Source organism: Oncorhynchus gorbuscha, linkage group LG06 (genome assembly GCF_021184085.1).
Source record: "Oncorhynchus gorbuscha isolate QuinsamMale2020 ecotype Even-year linkage group LG06, OgorEven_v1.0, whole genome shotgun sequence".
Taxonomy (NCBI): Eukaryota; Metazoa; Chordata; class Actinopteri; order Salmoniformes; family Salmonidae; genus Oncorhynchus; species Oncorhynchus gorbuscha.
In genome coordinates, this window is record NC_060178.1 from 94308743 (window position 1) to 94336281 (window position 27539).

A 27539-nucleotide genomic window follows, 5' to 3' on the forward strand; every position below is an offset into this window, starting at 1 on the left:
GGAGAAGGGAGGACGAGGTGGAGCAGAAAAGAGGACAAGGAAGAGGAGAAGGGGGAGGAGAAGGGAGGACGAGGTAGAGGAGAAGGGAGGACAAGGAAGAGGAGAAAGAGGAGAAGGGAGGACGAGGTGGAGCAGAAAAGAGGACAAGGAAGAGGAGAAGGGGGAGGAGAAGGGAGGACGAGGTAGAGGAGAAGGGAGGACAAGGCAGAGGAGAAAGAGGAGGCGATGGGAGGATGAGACAGAATAGAAAGAGGAGGAGAAGGGAGGACAAGGAAGAGGAGAAGGAGGAGGCGATGGGAGGATGAGGTGGAGCAGAAAAGAGGACAAGGAAGAGGAGAAGGGGGAGGAGAAGGGAGGATGAGGTGGAGGAGAAGGAGGAGAAGGGAAGATGATGCAGAGGAGAAGGGAGGACAAGGCAGAGGAGAAAGAGGAGGCGATGGGAGGATGAGGCAGAATAGAAAGAGGAGGAGAAGGGAGGACAAGGAAGAGGAGAAGGAGGAGAAGGGAAGATGAGGCAGAGGAGAAGGAGGAGAAGGGAGGACGAGGTGGAGCAGAAAAGAGGACAAGGTAGAGGAGAAGGGAGGACGAGGTAGAGGAGAAAGAGGAGGAGAAGGGAAGATAAGGCAGAGGAGAAGTAGGAGAAGGGAAGATGAAGATGAAGCAGAGGAGAAGGAGGAGAAGGGAGGATGAGGCAGAGGAGAAGTAGGAGAAGGGAGGATGAAGATGAAGCAGAGGAGAAGGAGGACGAGGCAGAGAGAGAAAGAGGAGAAGGGAGGACGAGGTAGAGGAGTAGAAGGGAAGATGAGGCAGAGGAGAAGGAGGTGAAGGGAAGATGAGGCAGAGGAGAAGGAGGGAGGACAAGGTAGATGAGAATGACGAGAAGGGAAGATGAAGATGAAGCAGAGGAGAAAGAGGAGGAGAAGGGAGGACGAGGTGGAGCAGAAAAGAGGACAAGGTAGAGGAGAAGGGGGATAAGGGAAGATGAGGCAGAGGAGGGGGAGGAGAAGGGAGGACGAGGCAGAGGAGAAGGGAAGATGATGCAGAGGAGAAGGGAGGACAAGGCAGAGGAGAAAGAGGAGGAGAAGGGAGGATGAGGCAGAATAGAAAGAGGAGGACAAGGGAGGACAAGTAAGAGGAGAAGGGAAGATGAGACAGAGGAGAAGGAGGAGAAGGGAGGACGAGGTGGAGCAGAAAAGAGGACAAGGTAGAGGAGAAGGGGGAGGAGAAGGGAGGACGAGGTAGAGGAGAAGGAGGAGAAGGGAAAATGAGGCAGAGGAGGAGGAGGAGAAGGGAGGACGAGGCAGAGGAGAAGGGAAGATGATGCAGAGGAGAAGGGAGGACAAGGCAGAGGAGAAAGAGGAGGAGAAGGGAGGACAAGGAAGAGGGGGAGGGGGAGGAGGAGGAGAAGGGAGGACAAGGTAGAGGAGAAGGATGAGAAGGGAAGATGAGGTGGAGCAGAAAAGAGGACAAGGTAGAGGAGAAGGAGGAGGAGAAGGGATGACGAGGCAGAGGAGAAAGAGGAGGAGAAGGGAAGATGAGGCAGAGGAGAAGGAGGAGAAGGGAAGATGAAGATGAAGCAGAGGAGAAGGAGGACGAGGCAGAAGAGAAAGAGGAGGAGAAGGGAGGACGAGGTAGAGGAGGAGAAAGAGGAGAAGAGAGGAGAAGGGAGGAAGAAGTCGAGGGGAAGGAGGAGGAGAGGGGAGGACGATATAGAGGGGAAGGAGGAGGAGAGAGGAAGGAAGAGGAGGTAGAGGAGAAGGGGTAGGAGAAGGGATGACGAGGTAGAGGAGAAGTAGGAGAAGGGAAGATGGGGCAGAGGAGGAGTGAGGACGAGGCAGAATAGAAAGAGGAGGGGAAGGGAGGACAAGTAAGAGGAGAATGAGGAGAAGGGAAGATGATGCAGAGGAGAAAGAGGAGGAGAAGGGAGGACGAGGCAGAGGAGAAGGAGGAGAAGGGAAGATGATGCAGAGGAGAAGGGAGGATGCGGTAGAGTAGAAGGAAGAGGAGAAGGGAGGATGAGGTAGAGGGGAAGGAGGAGGAGAAGGGAAGATGAGGCAGAGGAGAAGGAGGAGGAGAAGGGAGGACGAGGTGGAGGAGAAGAGAGGACAAGGTAGAGGAGAATGGCATATATATTATATATTATTAGGAGAAGGAGGATGAGAAGGGAGGATGAGGTAAAGGAGAAGGAGGGGGAGAAGGGAAGATTAGGCAGAGGAGAAGGAGGAGGAGAAGGGAGGACGAGGCAGAGGAGAGGGAGGAGAAGGGAAGATGAGGCAGATGAGAAGGAGGAGAAGGGAGGACGAAGTGGAGCAGAAAAGAGGACAAGGTAGAGGAGAAGGGGGAGGACAAGGGAGGACGAGGTAGAGGAGAAGGAGGAGAAGGGAGGATGAGGCAGAGGATGAGGAGGAGGAGGAGAAGGGAGGACGAGGCAGTGGAGAAGGGAGGACAAGGCAGAGGAGAAAGAGGAGGAGAAGGGAGGATGAGGCAGAATAGAAAGAGGAGGAGAAGGGAGGACAAGGAAGAGGAGAAGGAGGAGAAGGAGGAGAAGGGAGGACGAGGTGGAGCAGAAAAGAGGACAAGGTAGAGGAGAAGGGGAGGAGAAGGGAGGACGAGGTGGAGCAGAAAAGAGGACAAGGTAGAGGAGAAGGGGAGGATAAGGGAGGACGAGGTAGAGGAGAAGGAGGAGAAGGGAAGATGAGGCAGAGGAGGAGGAGGAGGAGAAGGGAGGAAGAGGTCGAGGGGAAGGAGGAGGAGGAGGAGAAGGGAGGAAGAGGTCGAGGGGAAGGAGGAGGAGGACGAGGTAGAGGGGAAGGAGGAGGAGAGGGGAGGACGAGGTAGAGGAGAAGGAGGAGAAGGGAAGATGAGGCAGAGGAGAAGGAGGAGGAGAAGGGATGACAAGGCAGAGGAGAAGGAGGAGAAGGGAAGATGATGCAGAGGATAAGTGAGGACGAGGTAGAGGAGAGGGGGGAGAAGGGAAGATGAGGCAGATGAGAAGGAGGAGGAGAAGGGAGGATGAGGCAGAATAGAAAGAGGAGGAGAAGGGAGGATGAGGCAGAATAGAAAGAGGAGGAGAAGGGAAGATGAGGCAGAGGAGAAGGGGTAGAAGGGAAGATGAGGCAGATGAGAAGGAGGAAGAGAAGGGATGACAAGGCAGAGGAGAAGGAGGAGAAGGGAAGATGATGCAGAGGATAAGTGAGGACGAGGTAGAGGAGAGGGAGGAGAAGGGAAGATGAGGCAGATGAGAAGGGAGGATGAGGCAGAATAGAAAGAGGAGGAGAAGGGAGGACAAGGAAGAGGAGAAGGAGGAGAAGGGAAGATGAGGCAGAGGATAAGGAGGAGAAGGGAGGACGAGGTGGAGCAGAGAGGACAAGGAGAGAGAGAGGAAGGGAAGATGAGGCAGAGAGAGAAGGAGGAGGAGAAAGGAAGATGAGGCAGAATAGAGGAAGAGGAGGAGAAGGAAGAGGACAAGGAGAGGAGAAGGAGGAGGAGATGGGAGGACAAGGCAGAGGAGAAAGAGGCAAAGGAGGATTAGGTAGAGGGGAAGACAAGGTGGAGAAACAGGACAAGGTAGAGGAGAAAGAGGAGGAGAAGGGAAGATGAGGCAGAGGAGAAGGAGGGAGGACAAGGTAGAGGAGAAGGGGGAGGAGAAGGGAGGACGAGGTAGAGGAGAAGGAGGAGAAGGGAAGATGATGCAGAGGAGAAGGGAGGACGATGCAGAGGAGAAAGAGGAGGATACGGGAGGGTGAGGTAGAGGAGAAGGAGGAGGAGAAGGGAGGACGATGCAGAGGAGAAAGAGGAGGATACGGGAGGACGAGGTAGAGAAGAAGGAGGAGAAGGGAGGACGATGCAGAGGAGAAAGAGGAGGATACGGGAGGACGAGGTAGAGGAGAAGGAGAACGGAGAGAAAGTGTGAGAGAGAGGGAAAGTGAGAAACAGTGGGATAAAGAGAGAGTTAATTAAATAATTAATGAACCAATACCCTCAGAGAGAGAGAGACACAGAGAGACAGGAAGAAAGGAAAGAAGGTAGGATGTATCCTGTCCTGGTTGGTAGAGGACAGCGGAGTCTGGTCTGTCAGACCTCTGGGCCAATGAGATGCTCTGGTTACCCCTGACTTGATAACATCACCGCTGACATCAACAGGCCTAGTTAAGCCACCCCGATGAAGGCCGCCACAGATCGATACTTTCCTCCTGCCCTCCTGCCACACACAAAGCTGTGCAGCACCTAATAAGTATTTGCACTTAATTCTGTCATCAGGAAGGAATTACACAGAACATTACATGGCTTTTATAAATGATAAGAAGAAACAAGGACAAATGGAGAAAAGCACAGCCAGTGTGGTTCATCAGGGATAACTTAACAGCTTATACACACGCACACACAAGTGTAAATAAAAACATATTCTCTCAGGGGGACAAGGGGAAAATATCAATTTTTTAAAGTAGAACTGTTTTAAACAAGAGCTTCTAATTAGTCAAGCTACACTCCAGAGCCTGAGGGAGTGAGGGACGGAGGGAGGGTGGGAGGGAGATGGAGGGAGGGGGGAGTGAGGGAGGGAGGGGGGGGCACTAACATTATTGTATTGTTTCTCTCTCCTATCTATCCATTTACCATCTCCCCCTCTCCTCATCCATCCCCCTTTCCCATACAAATCCACCCCATCTCCCCCTCTCCTCAACTACATCTCATCCTCCAGGGAAACATTTGATCTTTGGAGTTAAACAGAGAACATAGGAAGGAAGCTACACAGTCAGTGTGTGTGCTCACACATTTTCTCTCCACTCACCTCCTGTCGCTCTCTCCTTCTCTCTATTCCTCTGCAGTATCCCCAGCTCAGCCAACTCTCCCAGTATCTCCATACCTCGGTGTGGGAGTGGGCGTGGGGCAGGCAGCGGTGTGGTGGAGGGGAGCATAGCGGGGTAGCGTTCATCCCGGCTGGCACACAGCGCCGCAGCGATGAGAAGCTCCAGACTCCAGATGCAGGGATCATCACTGAGGGTAGAGGATGGTGCTGGAGTTGGGGCTGGGGTTGGGGCTGGGGGGGGGCGCTGAGGCTGAGGCTGGGGGTGGGGCTGGGGCTGGGGGTGGGGTTGGGGGTGGGGCTGAGGCTGGGGTTGGGGCTGGGGGTGGGGCTGAGGCTGGGGTTGGGGCTGGGGGTGGGGCTGAGGCTGGGGTTGGGGGTGGGTCTGAGGCTGGGGCTGGGGGTGGGGTTGGGGTTGGGTTTGGGGTTGGAGAATTCTGGGGGCTGCTTAGTAACTCCACAGAGGCTTCACTCTGACTCCTCCTACCCCCCTTCTTCTCCTCTACGTTCTCCTCCTTCTTACCCTTCTCTCTTTCCTCATTCTCCACTACCTCCTCCTCCTTACTCTTCTCTCTTTCCTCATTCTCCACTACCTCCTCCTCCTTACTCTTCTCTCTTTCCTCATTCTCCACTACCTCCTCCTCCTTACTCTTCTCTCTCTCCTCCTCCTCCTTGCTCTTCTCTCTCTCCTCATTCTCCACTACCTCCTCCTCCTTACTCTTCTCTCTCTCCTCCTCCTCCTTGCTCTTCTCTCTCTCCTCATTCTCCACTACCTCCTCCTCCTTACGCTTCTCTCTCTCCTTCTCCTCTACATCCTTCTCCTCCTCAGTACAATCTGGTATGTGGTTATTTTTCAACTCTACTGAACTTTCCTCCTTCTCCTCCTCTTTCTTCTCCTCTGCTGGTTGTGAGTCTTTCAAGCCAGCTGGCTGAGCCAGGCTGCCTACAAAGACCTCTCCTTTTTGGGCATCCTCAGATGCAGAGATTGGGGCTGGAGATGGAACTGTGGCTGGGGATGGGGATGAGTTTGAAACTTGGGCAGGACAAGGCACCATTTCAGGGGTCTTTACTCCAAATAGTGGGGGCTCAGATACTGATTGCCCATCCACCTCTGCTCCTTCTTGTTCCCTTTCTACAACTCCACTAGATTCTACAACTGTGCAGCCATTCTCCTTCTCTTTTCCCACATCCTCATTCTCCACAATCCTTGTGGTGTGTGGGCAGAGCTTAGGGCAGGGTTCAGTTGGCTCCACCTCTAGATCAGCATGTTCAGCAAATCGAGCCTCCTCTAGGGAAGGATCAGCCTTGTAACGCATGGCGATTTCTGGATAGGTGTAACCTGGTGGAAGATCTAAGACAGAGAAAGAATATAAATGCCATAGGTCAAGACTATAGACTATAATCAATCAATCAGTAAGGCAACAGAGAGCTAGAATAGTTGGGGACATGGCTACAGTAAGTGTACAGGCAGCAGGAGATAGGGAATCCCAGCAGTTTGTGCATCTAGCTACACACACACACACACACACACACACACACACACAGACACACACACACACACACACACACACACACACACACACACACACACACACACACACACACACACACACACACACACACACACACACTCTCTCTCCTGGGGTGTACACACACAGCGTCATACAGGGGTTTCTTATCTGTCCTACACACATACAGGTGTTTTCATCTGTCCTACAGCTTCATACTCTCTCCTGGGGTGTAGGGGGGGTGTAGGGGTTTCTTATCTGTCCTACAGCGTCATACTCTCTCTCCTGGGGTGTAGGGGTTTCTTATCTGTCCTACAGCTTCATACTCTCTCTCCTGGGGTGTAGGGGTTTCTTATCTGTCCTACAGCTTCATACTCTCTCTCCTGGGGTGTAGGGGTTTCTTATCTGTCCTACAGATTCATACTCTCTCTCCTGGGGTGTAGGGGTTTCTTATCTGTCCTACAGCTTCATACTCTCTCTCCTGGGGTGTAGGGGTTTCTTATCTGTCCTACAGCATCATCCTCTCTCTCCTGGGGTGTAGGGGTTTCTTATCTTTCCTACAGCTTAATACTCTCTCTCCTGGGGTGTAGGGGTTTCTTATCTGTCCTACAGCCTCATACTCTCTCTCCTGGGGTGTAGGGGTTTCTTATCTGTCCTACAGCTTCATACTCTCTCTCCTGGGGTCCTGGGGTGTAGGGGTTTCTTATCTGTCCTACAGCTTCATACTCTCTCTCCTGGGGTGTAGGGGTTTCTTATCTGTCCTACAGCTTCATACTCTCTCTCCTGGGGTGTAGGGGTTTCTTATCTGTCCTACAGCTTCATACTCTCTCTCCTGGGGTGTAGGGGTTTCTTATCTGTCCTACAGCTTCATACTCTCTCTCCTGGGGTGTAGGGGTTTCTTATCTGTCCTACAGCTTCATACTCTCTCTCCTGGGGTGTAGGGGTTTCTTATCTGTCCTACAGCTTCATACTCTCTCTCCTGGGGTGTAGGGGTTTCTTATCTGTCCTACAGCTTCATACTCTCTCTCCTGGGGTGTAGGGGATTCCTCTCTCAACAACTCTACTGCTATCTGGTCTCCACCTTTCTTTCCATATCCTTCTTTCACACATTCTCTATAAATGTTTATCTCTCCCGCTACTCCTCTCCCTCTCTTGTTTTCTCTCTCGCACACATTTTCACTCTCCCTCCTCCTTCCCTCTCTCTCTCACTCTCTCTCCTTCTCTCCCTCCTCTTTTATCTCAGTAGTAAATGGAGGCTGGTACAGACCATAACCTTGGGAACGGATGAAATGTTCCAGTGTTTCTTGTCTTTCCTCCACAGAGCAGAGGGAATCAGGGAAAAGACCAACTCTGTCTATCCTCTTGTGTCTATATTTTAGGGGGTGTTGATGAATACTATATCAGACATAAAGACACAGCACAAGAGAGCGAGCCAGAGACTTAAGCTCAAGAGGGAGTGCCTGTGGTGCATATTTGTGAGTAAAATGAAGAAACTGAGAAAGCTGGGAGAGAGTGTGTGACAGGGTCAGAGTGCGTGGGCTACTTGTGTGTGACAGGGTCAGAGTGCGTGGGCTACTTGTGGGTGACAGGGTCGGAGTGCGTGGGCTACCTGTGTGTGACAGGGTCGGAGTGCGTGGGCTACTTGTGTGTGGCAGGGTCAGAGTTCGTGGCCTACTTGTGTCTGACAGGGTCAGAGTGCGTGGCCTACTTGTGTCTGACAGGGTCAGAGTGCGTGGGCTACTTGTGGGTGACAGGGTCAGAGTGCGTGGGCTACTTGTGGGTGACAGGGTCGGAGTGCGTGGGCTACCTGTGTGTGACAGGGTCGGAGTGCGTGGGCTACTTGTGTGTGACAGGGTCGGAGTGCGTGGCTTACTTGTGTGTGGCAGGGTCAGAGTGCGTGGCCTACTTGTGTCTGACAGGGTCAGAGTGCGTGGCCTACTTGTGTCTGACAGGGTCAAAGTGCGTGGGCTACTTGTGTCTGACAGGGTCAGAGTGCGTGGCCTACTTGTGTCTGACAGGGTCAGAGTGTGCCAGGAAACATACAGCTCAGACATCAGTCCATCCATCCAAACTCACCTGGTTCTAAGGATTGTGGGTAATCCTGAGGCGGCTGCCCCTCTCCTCTTTCCCCGCTTTCCACTACTTTTGACAGGTGTGAGGGTGCGGGGCTTAGAGCTGGGGATCTCGGGGCTGCAGCCGCAGGGCTGGGGGTGGGGTTTAGAAGGTTCTGGGGGTGTGGTCTCCTGGAAGGGGAGTGGCAGCAGGGTGATTGGTGGCTGCTAGGACACACCCCCTGTGAGGGAGGGGTAGTCTTGGAGGGAGGGGTGTGGGAGAAGAGCTTAGCAGCACGGGAGGTTCTCGAGGTCTCATGGAGAGGACGGTCATCAATGGTGATAGTGGTTTCCTCTGCCTTCCTCTATAGGGAGATGGAGGGGAGTAGAGAAAGAAATGTAGAGGGATGGGCGAAAGGAGATGTGGGAGAGAGAAAAGAGGGGGGAGAAGTTAGATCTGTTTTGAGCCCATGAGAAGAGCCACGTATTCCTTAAAAACCCTTACCATCATGTTAGGAACACAGTGGGGGTTCTTGGGCAAACGCCACAAGCTAGTACAGACCTTTACAGACAGCCAAAGGTCATTGGCAATCTGCTAGGATCCTTTGTCTCTTGACAAACTTTCTCTTTAAAAACTAAAAACCTGTTTTTTCCCTTTCTCTATTTTGAAACGTCCCTGGCTCGTGGTTGAATATGCTACTGAATATGCTGAAGATGGTGAAAGCATGAACTCTGGGTTTGTTTCAGCATGTTATTTCCTAACTTCCTGATTCACGTGTGCAGACAGTTTCACAACATCATGACTGTTGGTCATGGTCATGAGGGAACCTGCAGTGTAGAAAGATCATTTGGGTTACTGTTACTGGGAGCAAAAGTAACTGGGTTTAAGAGTATTCTCTCCATTAAAGGTTGCACACAAGTGTTGAGAGTGTATGTGTTGCCTTTGAGTAGTGTGTGTGTGTGTGTGTGTGTGTGTGTGTGTGTGTGTGTGTGTGTGTGTGTGTGTGTGTGTGTGTGTGTGTGTGTGTGTGTGTGTGTGTGTGTGTGTGTGTGTGTGTGTGTGTGTGTGTGTGTGTGTGTGTGTGTGTGTGTGTGTGTGTGTGTGTGTGTGTGTGTGTTTGTTTACCTGTGAGTGTGTGTTTACCTATGAGAGTGTGTTGTGTTTACCTGTGGATAGTGTCTGTGTTTACCTGTGGATAGTGTGTGTGTTTACCTGTGAGATGTGTGTGTGTTTACCTGTGAGAGTGTGTGTGTGTTTACCTGTGTGTGTGTGTGTGTGTGTGTGTGTGTGTGTGTGTGTGTGTGTGTGTGTGTGTGTGTGTGTGTGTGTGTGTGTGTGTGTGTGTGTGTGTGTGTGTGTGTGTGTGTGTGTGTGTGTGTGTGTGTGTGTGTGAGTGTGTGTGTGTTTACCTGTGAGTGTGTGTTTACCTGTGAGAGTGTGTTTACCTATGAGAGTGTGTTTACCTATGAGAGTGTGTCTGTGTTTACCTGTGGATAGTGTGTGTGTTTACCTGTGAGAGTGTGTGTGTGTTTACCTGTGAGAGTGTGTGTGTGTGTTTACCTGTGAGAGTGTGTGTGTGTTTACCTGTGAGAGTGTGTGTGTGTTTACCTGTGAGAGTGTGTGTGTTTACCTGTGAGAGTGTGTGTGTGTTTACCTGTGAGAGTGTGTGTGTGTTTACCTGGGAGAGTGTGTGTGTGTTTACCTGGGAGAGTGTGTGTGTGTTTACCTGTGAGAGTGTGTGTGTGTTTACCTGTGAGAGTGTGTGTGTGTTTACCTGGGAGAGTGTGTGTGTGTTTACCTGTGAGAGTGTGTGTGTGTTTACCTGTGAGAGTGTGTGTTGTCGGTGAATGTGCTCCATGGCCCTGTGTTGTTGTTGGTGGTGGTGGTGGTGCTGCAGGGCATAGAGCTCCTGTTGTCGTAGGAACGGAGAACGGGAGTAAACAGAGTGATGCTGCATGTGGGGTGACAGGCCTCGGGCTCCATAGACCGAGGGCCACAGAGCTGACTGCTCCATCACATCTAGAGAGAGCGAGAGAGAGCGAGAGAGAGCGAGAGAGAGAGAGAGAGAGAGAGAGAGAGAGAGAGAGAGAGAGAGAGAGAGAGAGAGAGAGAGAGAGAGAGAGAGAGAGAGAGTTTGCAGCAATTCCTGGAGGCCTGTTTTCACTTTGTCATTGTGGGTTGTTGTGTGTATATTGATGAGGAAAGGGATGTATTTGGTCCATTTTAGAGTGGGGCTGTAACGTAACAAAGGGTGGAAAAGGGAAGGGGTTTGAATACTTTCCGAATGCACTGTATTTGCACATAATATTACATTTGAAATGTCTTTATTCTTTTGGAACTTTTGTGAGTGTAATGTGTACTGTTTTTTTATTGTTTATTTCACTTTGGTTTATTAACTATTTCACTTGCTTTGGAAATGTAAACATATGTTTCACATGCCAATAAAGCCCTTTAAATTGAAATTGAATTGAGAGAGAGGATCTAACTGTGTTGTTTCTGTCAGTGTGGCCTCAGCCTTAAGCCTCAGACATCTCTCTCTCTCTCTCTCTCTCTCTTTCTCTCTCTCCTCTCCCCCTCTCTCCCTCTCTCTCTCTCTCTCTCTCTCTCTCTCTCTCTCTCTCTCTCTCTCTCTCTCCACTCTCTCTCTCTCTCCCCCTCTTTCTCTCTCCCCCTCTTTCTCCCTCTCCCTCTCCCCCTCTTTCTCTCCCTCTCCCTCTCCCCCTCTTTCTCCCTCTCCCCCCTCTCTCCCCCTCTCTCCCCCCTCTCTCCCTCTCTCTCTCTCTCTCTCTCTCTCTCTCTTCTCTCTCTCTCTCTCTCTCTCTCTCTCATGGTTGTGTCTTCATGTGCATGGCAAGACACACATTCCCATACATCCCATCAGACGCACACACACATCCCTCCGTGGCTGCCACTGCCGTTGCTGGGAACCTTTGTTCTGTTAGATTAACCTGAGTGGGCTTAAGTTTCCCTGGGGAAGGGTTCAGTGGATGCACTTCCCCTCTCTGTAGGAACTCCCAAGGAGTGAGGCAAGAGAGCAGGCAGATAATTACATTTCACAGCCTGTTTGCAAAGGAGCAGCAACACACACACACGCCACTATCATCTGACTAGGCCATACCTCACACACACCGCAAAATTCCACCACATAGGAACACACACTCATCCCACACACTCACACACTGCATCTCTCTGTCTGTAGCTGAACCATGAGAAGAAGTGCCATCTCTCTCCCTGTGTTTTAGTATCATTAGCTAATCATAGTATAATGGTTGACTAAGTCTCTGTTTTTCATGGCTTTGATAATGGGTAATCTGATAATTATGCAAACCATTCTAATGGAGGTTCATCTTCAGTGCTGGCTAACTGGCTGATTGTGTGTGTGTGTGTGTGTGTGTGTGTGTGTGTGTGTGTGTGTGTGTGTGTGTGTGTGTGTGTGTGTGTGTGTGTGTGTGTGTGTGTGTGTGTGTGTGTGTGTGTGTGTGTGTGTGTGTGTGTGTGTGTGTGTGTGTGTGTGTGTGTGTGTGTGTGTGTGTGTGTGTGTGTGTGTGTGTGTGTGTGTGTGTAGGGCCTGCATGTGTGTTTGTGTGTCTTACCCAGGTGGTGGTGTGCAGGCTCAGAGGGCAGGACCACCAGGGAGCCAGAGGGGTCCTGGGACAGAGGCAGGCCAGGGCCGAACCCTGGGCCCAAACTCTGGTGCAGCGCAGCATGGCTCAGACCTGAGAGACAGAAAACACAAGATTAGAACATGAACTTTGGGTTTGTTTCTGCATGTTATTTCCACACTTTCTGATCCACGTGTAAAGACAGTTGCACAACATTGCGAGCGTTTGTCATGGTCTGTGGGGAAACTGCATGGTCAGCTCACCATATGAATGGCCCATCCAGAGGGAGGGACTTCCAGTCCGCTGCATCCAATGGTGGTGGGAGTGAGCAGAAGGGTCTCCACCTAATTGGCTGGCCCCGCCAGGCACCAGAAGGTGAGAGGTCAGGTCACCATGGCAACTGCTGGATGGGTGGATCCTGGCAAACTCCACTCTCTCCTGGCTTTCCCTGATGAGGAGTTCTCTGTCTCTGTCAAGGTGATGAAGGCTGAGCTGCTCCTCAGTCATCCTCTTCCTCTCTTCTGCCTCCATGCCCAGCGGGTACACAGACCGAGACACACCTGGCAACATACAAAGAGAGGGTTTAGAAAGCAGATATGGCAACGTTAAAACAAAGCTAACCTAGCAATGTCAAAATTCATAATTCATAATCCATAAGTAATGCCACACTTTTAACACAATGCAGCTGTAGAAAAAGTTGCAAAACCAGTAAAAAAATGTTTAGATAGTGAAGTTAATATAAATACAGAGACATACAGATCCAGCTCTCACCTTTCACACTGGGCAGTACCCTGCCCTGTCGGCTGTGTCCTGGGGGGGTGTCTGATGGGTGTTGGGGGGGCTCTCTCTGCCGGGCGACCGCCACAGCTATACCCACAGGGGGCTGTCGTACCTCCCCTCCCCCTGTGTGTCTCCCCCGCCTCCCTTCTACCTCTCCCCCCTCCATCCATCCTCTCCCCCTCGCTGGTGGACCCTCTCCTGGGTGGTAGGGGCTGTTTGGGGGGCTCCTGAGGGGTGCTGGATCTACCCCCCTTCTCGCCCCCCGGCTTCAGGCAGCCTAGCCCCCCAAAGAGACTCCTCTGGGAGAGCAGCAAAGGCTGCTGGGAACTGTAGTTCATCAGGTTCTTCATGGCGCTGCTCTCTCCTTCTGGGTGGGGGGAGGAGTGGGAGGAGGGATGAGGTGCTGTCTTACAGTGCTGTTGATCGTGGTGGTTTTGAGTCTTGTTATCTGGGTAGGACTCTGTGTATGGGGAGATCCTCCTCTCGTCTTCTTGGGGACCCCTCGGTATCCCCCAGGGGTGCAGCGTGGGGGGAGTTTGACCCCTGTACCCCATGACAACACCCTCACTCTTCTGATTCTGCTTCCCCCCCTCTCTCCCCCTCTCAGTCCCTGATCCATCAGAACCCAACCCGCTTCCATGACTACTGTGCCGCTGGTGCAGTATCCTAGCAACCTTCTGTCCCTCTCTCTGGGCACCTCCACTCCCCCCCAATCCCCCCTTTCCATCAGGAGGACCTGAGTGTGAACAGTCCCGGAAGGGCGGGGTGCTGGCGTTGGGCCCAGTCTTGGTGGCTTGGTGCCCAGGCCTGGGGTGAGCACTCTGGGCTTCCAGAGGCAGGGAGGCCCGGTAGACCTCTAGAACCTCCAGGTCTCCCCTGGAGGAAGAAGCCTCTAGGCTGCAAGAGTGAGGCCCAGACTGGCGGTTAGGGTTATGTGGCTGAGGCTGGGAGTTGGGCTGGGTGTTCTGGCTGTGGTGTTGGTTGTAGTTGTGGTTCTGGTTCTGGTTCCAGTCCGGGGGCTTGTCTGCCTTGCAGTAGCCCAGCTGCTGCTGTGAATGTGGCTGCTGCGTCTGCGACGGCGGCTTCCTCTGGCAGCTACTAGACTGAGGACGATCAGGACGAGGATGAAGAGAAGGAAGACTTTCACTAGATCCACCTCCTCCTCCTCTGCTGTTCTCTGCCCCTTTTCCACCCTTATCTCCTCCTCCAGCGCCATGGCAGTCAGGGGACCCCATGTCCCCTAAAGGCCCGACTGAGGGGATGTACGTTGGGCCAGAGTCTTTTACCTCCCTCCCGGATACTCCGTCTTTAGGATGGGTGAGGGTGAGTGGGGCGGGGGCAGGGGGGCAGTAGAACTCAGGGTGAGGGTGATGGGGGTGATGAGGGTGGTGCAGCCAGCCCCCTCCCACAGCAGGGCCCATGTGTAGGGGTGGAGGAGGGGGCGGGGGCATGGAGTAGGAAGCCATGGCATGGGGGTTGTGGGGTCCCATCATGGCTGCTCGACGCAGACAGTCTGACGAGGAGGAGGGGAGAGTTTCGCTTATCCTCATCTCCCCGCTCACACCCCCTTCCTTGGAGCATCGCCTCGTCCCCCCACTACCACTCCCCTGGGGTCTGCTACCCCCTCCACTCCCACAGCTGTTCAGGGACCCGTCCTTGGACACAGAGTCTCCGTTGGATAGTTTGCTAAGTTGAGCACAGTTGTGTTTGGAGCCCTGGTTTGCGGGGTCGTCCCTGTATTCTGTGGGCAGGTTGGGGGTTTTGTGTCTGTGGTCCTCCTCACCCATGTGAGTGGGGAGGGAGTGGGGTTGAGAGAACGGATGACGCGGATGTTGATGGTGGTGATGATGATGTCTCTCTTTGCTGATGGATCTCTCTCTCGACACACTCTTTTCCACCATCCCCAGTTCCTTGGAGCTCTTTTGGAGACCCCCTCCACCTCCTCCTCCCCCAGAGTCTGTTTCTCTGCTGCAGGACCCCAGAGGATGTCCGGGGGCAGTCCTAGACAGTGGCGGAAGGCTGTGATTGGTTGAGAGAAGAGGGGACTGGGACGGCAGGCTTCGCAAGTAGAAATGATCTGAAAATAAATGACATAGTTTAAATATTATTAATGCGATAAAATGCAAATTAATTCATTAAAAATCATAGAATGTGATTTTCTAGATTTTTGATTTAGATTCCCTCACAGTTGAAGTGTACCTATGATCAAAATTACAGACCTCTACATGCTTTGTAAGTCGGAAAACCTGCAAAATTGGCAGTGTATCAAATACTTGTTCTACCAACTGTATATATTTGGAAAATTAAATAATATTTTTAAAAAGAGGAAAAATCTCTGTCTCTCAATTCAATTCAAGGGGCTTTATTGACATTGGAAACCTATGTTTACACTGCCAAAGCAAGTGGAATAGACCAACGAAATGTAAAAAGTACATATTACACTAACAAGTTCCAAAATAATAGACATTTCAAATGTTAAAGTACAAAAGGGAAAATAAATAAAAATAAGTAAAGGTTTGTATTCACGATGGTGTTTATTCTTCACTGGTTTCCCTTTTCTTGTGGCAACATGTCACATATATTGCTAATGGGATTGCACACTAGATAAGGGATTTTATCCAAATTGAGTTTGTTTTCGAATTCTTTGTGGATCTGTGTAACCTGACGGAACTATGTGTCTCTATTATGGTCATACATTTGGCAGGAGTTTAGGAAGTGCAGCTCAGTTTCCATTTCATTTTGTGGGCGGTGTGCACATAACATGTCTGCCTACAATGTCCTTTCTCAATCGCAAGACTTTGCTCACTGAGACTGTACATAGTCAAACGCTTTCCTTTAAGTTTGGGTCAGTCACAGTGTTCAGGTATTCTGCCACTGCGTACTCTCTGTTTAGGGCCAAATATCATTCTAGTATGCTCCATTTTTTTGTTAAATCTTTCCAATGTGTCAAGTAATTATCTTTTCGTATTCTGATGATTTGGTTGGGTTTAATTGTGCTGCTGTCCTGGGGCTCTGTGTGGTCTGTTTGTGTTTGTGACCAGTAATATATAATAATAATATATGCCATTTAGCAGACGCTTTTATCCAAAGCGACTTACAGTCATGTGTGCATACATTCTACGTATGGGTGGTCCCGGGAATCGAACCCACTACCCTGGTGTTACAAGCGCCATGCTCTACCAACTGAGCTACATGACCAGCTTGCTTAGGGGACTCTTCTCTAGGTTCATCTCTCTGTAGGTGATGGCTTTGTTATGGAAGGTTTGGGAATCGCTTCCTTTTAGGTGGTTGTAGAATTTAAGGGCTCATTTATGGATTTTGATAATTAGCGGGTATCAGCCTAATTCTGCTCTGCATGCATTATTTGATGTTTTACATTGTACACAGATTTAAAAAATAAATAAAAAATCTGCATGCATAGTCTCAATTTGGTGTTTGTCCCATTTTGTGAATACTTGATTGGTGAGCAGTGCCCAAACCGTAAAGGGCAATGGGTTCTATAACTGATTCAAGTATTTTTAGCCAGATCCTAATTGGTATGTCAAATGTTATGTTCCTTTTGATGACATAGAATGCCCTTCTTGCCTTCTCATCTCAGATCGTTCACAGCTTTGTGGAAGTTACCTGTGGCGCTGATGTTTAGGCCAAGGTATGTATAGTTTTTTTGTGTGCTCTAGGGCAATGGCGTCTAGGTGATATTTGTATTTGTGTTCCTGGCAATTGGACATTTTTTGGTACACCATCATTTTTGTCTTACTGAGATTTACTGTCAGGAACCAGATCTGACAGAATCTGTGCAGAAGATCTAGGTGCTGCTGAACTCCTTGGTTGGGGACAGAAGCACCAGATCATAGTCAAACTGTAGACATTTGACGCTGTCGTTCAGTAATTTGGTAAAAAGTCCATTTGACATTTGCTAAGTACATTTACATTTAAGTCATTTAGCAGACGCTCTTATCCAGAGCGACTTACAAATTGGTGCATTCACCTTATGACATCCAGTGGACCAGTCACTTTACAATAGTGCATCTAAATCTTAAAGGGGGGGGTGAGAAGGATTACTTTATCCTATCCTAGGTATTCCTTAAAGAGGTGGGGTTTCAGGTGTCTCCGGAAGGTGGTGATGGACTCCGCTGTCCTGGCGTCGTGAGGGAGTTTGTTCCACCATTGGGGGGCCAGAGCAGCGAACAGTTTTGACTGGGCTGAGCGGGAACTGTACTTCCTCAGTGGTAGGGAGGCGAGCAGGCCAGAGGTGGATGAACGCAGTGCCCTTGTTTGGGTGTAGGGCCTGATCAGAGCCTGGAGGTACTGAGGTGCCGTTCCCCTCACAGCTCCTTAGGCAAGCACCATGGTCTTGTAGCGGATGCGAGCTTCACTGAGGAAATGTAGAAATCTGCTGTTAATGTTAATGCAGAGAATTTCCCCAAGTTTGCTGTTGACGAATATTCCACGGTAGCTATTGGGGTCAAATTTGTCTCCACTTTTGTGGCTTGGGGTGATCAGTCCTTGGTTCCAAATATTGGGGAAGATGCCAGAGCTAAGGATGATGTTAAAGAGTTTAAGTATAGCCAATTGGAATTTGTGGTCTGTATATTTTATCATTTAATTGAGGATACCATCAACACAACAGGCCTTTTTGGGTTGGAGGGTTTGTATTTTGTCCTGTAGTTCATTCAATGTAATTGGATAATCCAGTGAGTTCTTGTAGTCTTTAATAGTTGATTCTAAGATTTGTATTTGATCATGTATATGTTTTTGCTGACTGTTCTTTGTTATAGAGCCAAAATGATTGGAGAAGTGGTTTATGCATACACCTCCATTTTGGATAGATAACTCTTCGTGCTGTTAGCTTAGTTTGTTCCAATTTTCCCAGAAGTTGCTTTCATGTTTTATTTATTTATCCTTTATTTCACTAGGCAAGTCAGTTAAGAACAAATTCTTATTTACAAAAACGGCCTACACCAGCCAAACACGGACGATGCTGGGCCAATTGTGTGCCGCCCAATGGGACTCCCAATCACAGCCGGTTGTGATACAGCCTGGATTCGAACAAGGGTGTCTGTAGTAAGGCCTCTAGCACTGAGAAGCAGTGCCTTAGACCACTGCACAACTCAAGAGATTCTATTGATTCTTCAATTGTCACACCCTGATCTGGTTCACCTGTCCTTGTGATTGTCTCCACTCCCGCCAGGTGTGGCTTATTCTCCACAGTGTATTTATCCCTGTGTTTCCTGTCTCTCTGTGCCAGTTCGTCTTGTATGTTAGTCAAGTCAACCAGTGTGTTTTTCCCGTACTCCTTTTGCTATTCTCTTTTTGATAGTCCTCCTGGTTTTGACCCCTGCCTGACTGGACTACTTTCCCAGATGCCTGATCATCCAGCCCTTCGGTACCTTTTGGATGATATCAATTACATTGAGCTGATTTCTGATGTGCTGTTCCTTCTTTTACCGTAGTAAAATAATGTTTTTTTATGTTTTAGACTCAGGTTTCTCAATTTCCTTCTTAGGTTTTTGCATTCTTCATCATGCCATTTGTCCTTGTTCATTTTCTTTGGTCGTCGGCTTCAAATTTTTCTTTGATAGGGAAGCTGAGAGGTCAAATATACTGTTAAGATTTTCTACTGCCAAGTTTACACCTTCACTATTACTGTGAAATGTATTGCCCCAGAAGTTGTCTAAAAGGGATTTAATTTCTTGTTGCCTAATAGTTTTTTGGTAGATTTCTACACTACTTTCCTTCCATCTATAGCATTTCTTAATATTATGCAGTTCCTTTGGCTTTGATGCCTCATGATTGAGTGTTGCTCTGTTCAAGTAGAATGTGATTTTGCTGTGATCTGATAGGGGTGTCAGTGGTCTGACTGTGAATGCTCTGAGAGACTACGTTGAGGCCAGTTATGAAGTAATCTACAGTAATACTGCCAAGGAATGAGTTGTAGGTGGATGTACCGTAAGAGTCCCCTCAAAGCCTCAAATTGACTACCACACTACTTTCCTTCCATCTATAGCATTTCTTAATATTATCCACTCTCTCACACACTCTCTCACACACTCTCTCTCACACACACCCATACCCCTCTCTCTCACACACACACACCCTCTCTCTCACACACACGCACACCTCTCTCTCTCACACACACGCACACCTCTCTCTCTCACACACACGCACACCTCTCTCTCTCACACACACGCACACCTCTCTCTCTCACACACACACACACACACACACACACACACACACACACACACACACACACACACACACACACACACACACACACACACACACACACACACACACACACACACACACACACACACACACACACACACACCCTCTCTCTCTCTCTCTCTCACACACTCTCTCTCTCTCTCTCACACACCCTCTCTCTCTCACACACACTCTCTCTCTCACACACCTCTCTCTCTCACACACACCTCTCTCTCTCACACACCTCTCTCTCTCACACACACACCTCTCTCTCTCACACACACCTCTCTCTCACACACACCTCTCTCTCTCACACACACCTCTCTCTCTCACACACACCTCTCTCTCTCACACACACCTCTCTCTGTCTCTCTCTATCTCTCTCACCCACACACACACAACTCTGTCTTTCTCTAACACACATAGAAACCCCTCTCTCTCACACACCTATTTCTCTCTCTCTCGCAGTCTCTCACATACACAACCGGTGTGAAATGGCTAGCTAGTTAGCAGAGTGTGCGCGCTAATAGCATTTCAATTGGTGATGTCACTCGCTCTGAGACCTTGAAGTAGTTGTTTCCCTTGCTGCGGCTTTTGTGGAGCGATGTGTAACGATGCTTCAAGGGTGACTATTGTCTATGTGTGCAGAGGGTCCCTGGTTTGAGCCCAGGTAGGGGCAAGGAGAGGGATAGAAGCTATACTGTTACACATACACACCTCTCTCTCTCTTAAATACCCCTCTCTCTGACACACCTCTCTCTCTGTCTCACACACACCTTTCTGAGTGTCGTAGAAGCGGTGCTGTCCGTAGAGAATGCTGCTGTTGCTATGGTGATCCAAGGAGCTCATGGGAAGAAAGGGGGAAGTCAGACCTCCTGAATACCGGGGATACCCTGAGAGAGAGTGAGGAGGGGGGAGAGAGATATAGGAAGAGCGAGAAGAAAGAGAGGAGAGAGACCAAAAGAAAGTGGGAGAGATAGAGTTAGAGAGAGGGTGGAAGTGAAACAGGGGAGGGAGGGGGAGAGAGAGAATTTTGACATTAGGCCTAAATGCCACCAACATGATTATCCCCATCATTTACAGCAGATACAGCGGTGACAACAACAATACCAGAGAGTAACTGACAAGAGATGGGTATTTTTCAGGATGGAGTTTGCTTATACAAAACAAGTGTGTTTTTCTCTTCAGGATGCTCAGCCTATAACCCATTTCTTTGGAACGCCGTTAGGGTATTTGTGTGTCAAAAACAATACACGTCAAATAACACTATATGACGTGTGAAATAAGCTTTTCATTTGACAGGTTAAATCACAAAATTATATTATAGAATGTTGTGTGTGCTGAATTTGCACGTGCAAGCCAAACTCCACCACTACGATCACAAGTACTGTCAAAGCTCTACAAAAAATAAAAGTCTGCAAACAAGCACACACCTGCCACAAACGATGTGTTTACAATACCGCGTTGGTAATAAGCCATTATTTGTTCGACTGAATGGGAAAACGTCTGTGTGTGCATTTGAAATAAGATCAAACGGGCAGGATCAAAAATGTAAGCAAATATCTTTGATACATATGTTATTAGCAACTTCTGGGGTAGCTAGCTAGCTAGCTTTAGCTTGGTACCTAGCTAGCACAAATCCAACCAGCCTGAAAAAAATGACCAGGAGAAACTTCAATAATTTTCAATATTCTTAACAATGATTTAGGAATCCATGTGAGTAAGTATTAGTTAGGTAGCCACATGTTGTTAAACTTCAGTTCATGAAAATAACTAGCTGTAAATGATGGGGATAATCATTTTACTTAACCCTGTTGCCCAAAGCTAATGTTATAAGCAGCCAACAAGCTTCCTCTGGCTAGTGAGGCTTGACTGAACTGAGTTATGTGTTGTGAAGCTAGCCACAATAAGGATTAGCCACAACAGTGGAATTGCGGTTGGCCTTCAAAATGAATGTCCCTCTTAGAAACTGACAGAAGATTACAATTGGTGGAATCATGGCATATTTAGACTAGGTAATGTTAAACAACATTGGAGTGTGTAATGTGGAGCAATTAAATTAGGTATTAGACTACTTGGTGACACCCACAGAACACAACTGTAAAGAGTATACACAAATATTAGCGTTGTAGCTCTTATCAGGGACTTTGACTGAGGGACATCACCTGACCATTCAGCCTATTGTGCATATTGTCAATCAAATTGCACGGTAAAGCTTTACCTAAGGATTGGAGATCAATGAAATTGGATATTAGTCTACTAAGTACCCAAGTGTTTTTTCCCAACTTCCTCCTCGGATTTCTCAGACTCCAAAACATCCACATTGTATTGTTTTTCCTCTGGAAAAGTGTTCAACACACATAGTAGGTTGACTGGTACAAAAAAAAGTGGCTCAAATCAGTGGTTTCAGATTCCTGCCGTAAGAGCTGTTCTCTGGGTGTACAGTGCCTTGCAAAAGTATTCATCCCCTTTGGCGTTTTTCCTATTTTGTTGCATTACAACCCGTAATTTAAATTGATTTTTATTTAGATTTAATGTAATGGACATACACAAAATAGTTTGAATTGGTGAAGTGAAATGAAAAAAAATGACTTGTTTCAAAAAATTCAAAAAAAAATCCAAATGGAAAAGTGGTGCGTGCAAATGTATTCACCCTTTGCTATGAATCAAATCAAATCAAAGTTTATTTGTCACGTGCGCCGAAAACAACAGTGAAATGCTTACTTACAGGCACTGACCAATAGTGAAAAAAAGGTATTAGGTGAACAATAGGTAGGTAAAGAAATAAAACAACAGTAAAAAGACAGGCTATAAACAGTAGCGAGGCTATAAAAGTAGCGAGGCTACATACAGACATCGGTTAGTCAGGCTGATTGAGGTAGTATGTACATGTAGATATGGTTAAAGTGACTATGCATATATGATGAACAGAGAGTAGCAGTAGCTAAAAGAGGGGTTGGGGGGGGGTGACACAATGCAAATAGTCTGGGTAGCCATTTGATTACCTGCCCAGGAGTCTTATGGCTTGGGAGTAAAAACTGTTTAGAAGCCTTTTTGTCCTAGACTTGGCACTCCGGTACCGCTTGCCATGCGGTAGTAGAGAGAACAGTCTATTACTGGGGTGGCTGGGGTCTTTGACAAATTTTAGTGCCTTCCTCTGACACCACCTGGTATAAAGGTCCTGGATGGCAGAAAGCTTCGCCACGATGATGTACTGGGCCGTTTGGACCATTCTAGTTTGTTGTTGATGTGGACACCAAGGTTCTTGAAGCTCTCAGCCTGCTCCATTACAGCCCCGTCGATGAGAATTGGGGCGTGCTCGGTCCTCCTTGTCCTGTAGTCCACAATCATCTCCTTATCTTGGTTACGTTGAGGGATAGGTTGTTATTCTGGCACCACCCGGCCAGGTCTCTGACCTCCTCCCTATAAGCTGTCTCGTCGTTGTCGGTGATCAGGCCTACCACTGTTGTGTCGTCTGCAAACTTAACGATGGTGTTGGAGTCGTGCCTGGCCATGAAGTCGTGGGTGAACATGGAGTACAGGAGGGGACTGAACACGCACCCTTGGGGAGCTCCAGTGTTGAGGATCAGTGTGGCAGATGTGTTGCTACCTACCCTCACCACCTGGGTGCGGCCCGTCAGGAAGTCCAGGATCCAGTTGCAGAGGGATGTGTTTAGTCCCAGGATCCATAGCTTAGTGATGGTACTATGGTGAATTTATTGTTTCACAATAAAAAATAGTTTGCATCTTCAAAGTGGTAGACATGTTGTGTAAATCAAATGACACAACCCCCCAAAAAATCTATTTTAATTCCAGGTTGTAAGGCAACAAAATAGGAAAAATGCCAAGGGGGGTGAATACTTTCACAAGCCACTGTAACTGAGTAGACTGATACCCCATGTCATTGATCCACCATCCATAGGTAAGGCTTTACAGTGAAATAAGTATGGCCCCAATGCAATTCTGATGTCTAATACATCCAGTGTGAATTCAAAAGATTTTTGTCAAATTAACAAATTATTATATTTTGTTGAATTAATATAACAACATTCTAACCTCGTTTAGCATGCTATTCATTAAATTGTGGCATGATTCCACTATTTGTATTCATTTGCTTCACTGTCAATAACATACTTTTATTTTGCAGGCGAACCGCAAATTCCACTATTGTGGCTAATCCTTATTGTGGCTAACTTCACATAGGTGGGTCCGACTACCGTTAATCAAATAAGAACTGTCCTATAAATTAGGGGTATTTTAGATGATGACACCTACAGTTGAAGTTGAAGTAGAAGTTGGAAGTTTACATACCTTCATTTAAAACTTGTTTTTCAACGATTCCACAAATGTCTTGTTAACAAACTATAGTTTTGGCAAGTCGATAAGGACATCTACTTTGTGCGTGACACAAGTAATTTTTTTCAACAATTGTTAACAGACAGATTATTTCACTTATAATTCACTGTATCACAATTCCAGTGGGTCAGAAGTTTACATACACTAAGTTGACTGTGCCTTTAAACAGCTTGGAAAATTCCAGAAAATGTCATGGCTTTAGAAGCTTTTGATAAGCTAATTGACATCATTTGAGTCAATTGGAGGTGTACCTATGGATATATTTCAAGGCCTACCTTCAAACTCAGTGCCTCTTTGCTTGACATCATGGAAAATTCAAAAGAAATCAGCCAAGACCTCAGAAAACAATTGTAGACTTCCACAAGTCTGGTTCATCCTTGGGAGCAATTTCCAAATGCCTGAAGGTACCACGTTCATCTGTGCAAACAATAGTACGCAAGTATAAACACCATGGGACCACGCAGCCATCATACCGCTCAGGAAGGAGACACGTTCTGTCTCCTAGAGATGAACGTACTTTGGTGAGAAAAGTGCAAATCAATCCCAGAACAACAGCAGAGGATCTTGTGAAGATGCTGGAGGAAACAGGTTCAAAAGTATCTATATCCACAGTTAAACGAGTCCTATATCGACATAACCTGAAAGGCCACTCAGCAAGTATGAAGCCACTGCTCCGAAACCACCATAAAAAAGCCAGACTACGGTTTGCAACTGCACATGTGGACAAAGATCGTACTTTTTGGAGAAATGTCCTCTGGTCTGATGAAACAAAAATAGAACTGTTGGGCCATAATGACCATCGTTAATGTTTGGAGGAAAGAACACCATCCCAACCGTGAAGCACGGGGGTGGCAGCATCATGTTGTGGGGGTGCTTTGCTGCAGGAGGGACAGGTGCACTTCACAAAATAGATTGCATCATGAGGTTGGAAAATTATGTGGATATATTGAAGCAACATCTCGAAAACATCAGTCAGGAAGTTAAAGCTTGGTTGCAAATGAGACTTCCAAATGGACAATGACCCCAAGCATAGTTCCATAGTTGTGGCAAAATGGCTTAAGGACAACAAAGTCAAGGTATTGGAGTGGCCATCACAAAACTCTGACCTCAACCCTATAGAAAATTTTAAAAAGCTGAAAAAGCATGTGCGAGCAAGGAGGCCTACAAACCTGACTCAGTTACACCAGCTCTGTCAGGAGGAATGGGCCAAAATTCACCCAACTTATTGTGGGAAGCTTGTTGAAGGCTACCCAAAATGTTTGACCCAAGTTAAACAATTTAAAGGCAATGCTACCAAATACTAATTGAGTGTATGTAAACTGGGAATGTGATGAAAGAAATGAAAGCTGAAATAAATCATTCTCTCTACTATTATTCTGAAATTTCAAATTCTTAAAATAAAGTGGTGATCCTAACTGACCTAAGACAGGGAATTCTTACTCGGATTAAATGTCAGGGATGGTGGAAAACTGATTTTAAATGTATTTGGCTAAGGTGTATGCAAACCTCCGACTTCAACTGTAGCTAGATACAAGTAGTTATATGGCTAACTATAGCTACTGATACAGATTATGTTGTTTTGCTATGTTTTTGGGAAAGAACATTGTTTGCATCCATCAGCTAGCTAGATGTTTTAATGACCAGCACTGTCCAGAGCTCCCGGGAAGTCCGCGCTCGTGTGGCAGCAGCAGGGGCGTGAGACAAAACTTTACCAGCATCATAGCATACGTATCGGTGAATCCTTGTGACATATGAAATATAAGTGAAAATGCATAATACCTACAGAAAAAATATACAAACATGTTAAATGACTATGTGACGTGCAGAGTCATATTCAGGTCCTGATTGATTTGACGTGTTTCTTTTTTCACTCGCAAAGATCCAAATGGCCGGTCCATACATTTCAACCCATCCTTTCACACACACACAGTTCTTCCCAGGGGGTCAGCGGGAGGTAAATGGCCGGTCCATACATTTCAACCCATCCTTTCACACACACAGTTCTTCCCAGGGGGTCAGCGGGAGGTAAATGGCCGGTCCATACATTTCAACCCATCCTTTCACACACACAGTTCTTCCCAGGGGGTCAGCGGGAGGTAAATGGCCGGTCCATACATTTCAACCCATCCTTTCACACACACAGTTCTTCCCAGGGGGTCAGCGGGAGGTAAATGGCCGGTCCATACATTTCAACCCATCCTTTCACACACACAGTTCTTCCCAGGGGGTCAGCGGGAGGTAAATGGCCGGTCCATACATTTCAACCCATCCTTTCACACACACAGTTCTTCCCAGGGGGTCAGCGGGAGGTAAATGGCCGGTCCATACATTTCAACCCATCCTTTCACACACACAGTTCTTCCCAGGGGGTCAGCGGGAGGTAAATGGCCGGTCCATACATTTCAACCCATCCTTTCACACACACAGTTCTTCCCAGGGGGTCAGCGGGAGGTAAATGGCCGGTCCATACATTTCAACCCATCCTTTCACACACACAGTTCTTCCCAGGGGGTCAGCGGGAGGTAAATGGCCGGTCCATACATTTCAACCCATCCTTTCACACACACAGTTCTTCCCAGGGGTCAGCGGGAGGTAAATGGCCGGTCCATACATTTCAACCCATCCTTTCACACACACAGTTCTTCCCAGGGGGTCAGCGGGAGGTAAATGGCCGGTCCATACATTTCAACCCATCCTTTCACACACACAGTTCTTCCCAGGGGGTCAGCGGGAGGTAAATGGCCGGTCCATACATTTCAACCCATCCTTTCACACACACACAGTTCTTCCCAGGGGGTCAGCGGGAGGTAAATGGCCGGTCCATACATTTCAACCCATCCTTTCACACACACACAGTTCTTCCCAGGGGGTCAGCGGGAGGTAAATGGCCGGTCCATACATTTCAACCCATCCTTTCACACACACAGTTCTTCCCAGGGGGTCAGCGGGAGGTAAATGGCCGGTCCATACATTTCAACCCATTCTTTCACACACACAGTTCTTCCCAGGGGGTCAGCGGGAGGTAAATGGCCGGTCCATACATTTCAACCCATCCTTTCACAAACACACAGTTCTTCCCAGGGGGTCAGCGGGAGGTAAATGGCCGGTCCATACATTTCAACCCATCCTTTCACACACACAGTTCTTCCCAGGGGGTCAGCGGGAGGTAAATGGCCGGTCCATACATTTCAACCCATCCTTTCACACACACACAGTTCTTCCCAGGGGGTCAGCGGGAGGTAAATGGCCGGTCCATACATTTCAACCCATCCTTTCACACACACACAGTTCTTCCCAGGGGGTCAGCGGGAGGTAAATGGCCGGTCCATACATTTCAACCCATCCTTTCACACACACACAGTTCTTCCCAGGGGGTCAGCGGGAGGTAAATGGCCGGTCCATACATTTCAACCCATCCTTTCACACACACACAGTTCTTCCCAGGGGGTCAGCGGGAGGTAAATGGCTGGTCCACCAAACTCCTTGCCTCCAAGGACATTGAACTGTATCCTGGGATAGCGGAGGCCTCAGCAGGGGGTGAGGGGATATTTATGTGTAAACCAAACATTTCTGTCACCATGCAGCAGACACAACACACAAACCAGACATACACACACATCAAACACATGCAAACAAGTACACCTACTGTACATACGCACAAACACATGATGTGTGTGTGTGTGTGTGTGTGTGTGTGTGTGTGTGTGTGTGTGTGTGTGTGTGTGTGTGTGTGTGTGTGTGTGTGTGTGTGTGTGTGTGTGTGTGTGTGTGTGTGTGTGTGTGTGTGTGTGTGTGTGTGTGTGTGTGTGTGTGTGTGTGTGTGTGTGTGTGTGTGTGTGTGTGTGTGTGTGTATATGTGCCCTCTCACAGTTGGTTTCCCAGCTGGTTAATTGGCAGCAGTTAAACGTTTAATGGTGGTGGCCAAAGTAAACAGTACTCCATAAAACTCATCCTCCACATTCCTCAGATGCACAAAACCACCAACATGCTGGTCCCACTAAGCATATGTGTGTGTGTTTTAACAACCATTGAATCTAAATGGCAACAATTACCCAAAAGGCTCCATCAGTCATCTAGAGGCAATCACAAACTAATGGTGATAAACAGAGAGAAGGAGGGAGAGAGAGAGAGACCAAAGCCATCACCTACAGAGAGATGAACCTGGAGAAGAGTCCCCTCAGCAAGCTGGTCCTGGGGCTCTGTTCACAAACAGAACACACAGAGCCC

General features: G+C 48.3%; 1 protein-coding gene across 1 annotated transcript in view; it reads right to left on the bottom strand.

Annotated features, from left to right (window-relative positions):
- LOC124038774 (BAH and coiled-coil domain-containing protein 1-like) overlaps positions 1-27539 on the bottom strand; it is a 111913-nt gene that overhangs the window by 40350 nt on the left and 44024 nt on the right. The window contains 9 exon segments of the mRNA XM_046354840.1: positions 4790-5075; positions 5518-6155; positions 8389-8728; positions 10187-10383; positions 11958-12080; positions 12230-12526; positions 12738-12873; positions 12875-14823; positions 19733-19849. Of these exon segments, the coding sequence (XP_046210796.1) occupies positions 4790-5075; positions 5518-6155; positions 8389-8728; positions 10187-10383; positions 11958-12080; positions 12230-12526; positions 12738-12873; positions 12875-14823; positions 19733-19849 (4083 nt within the window).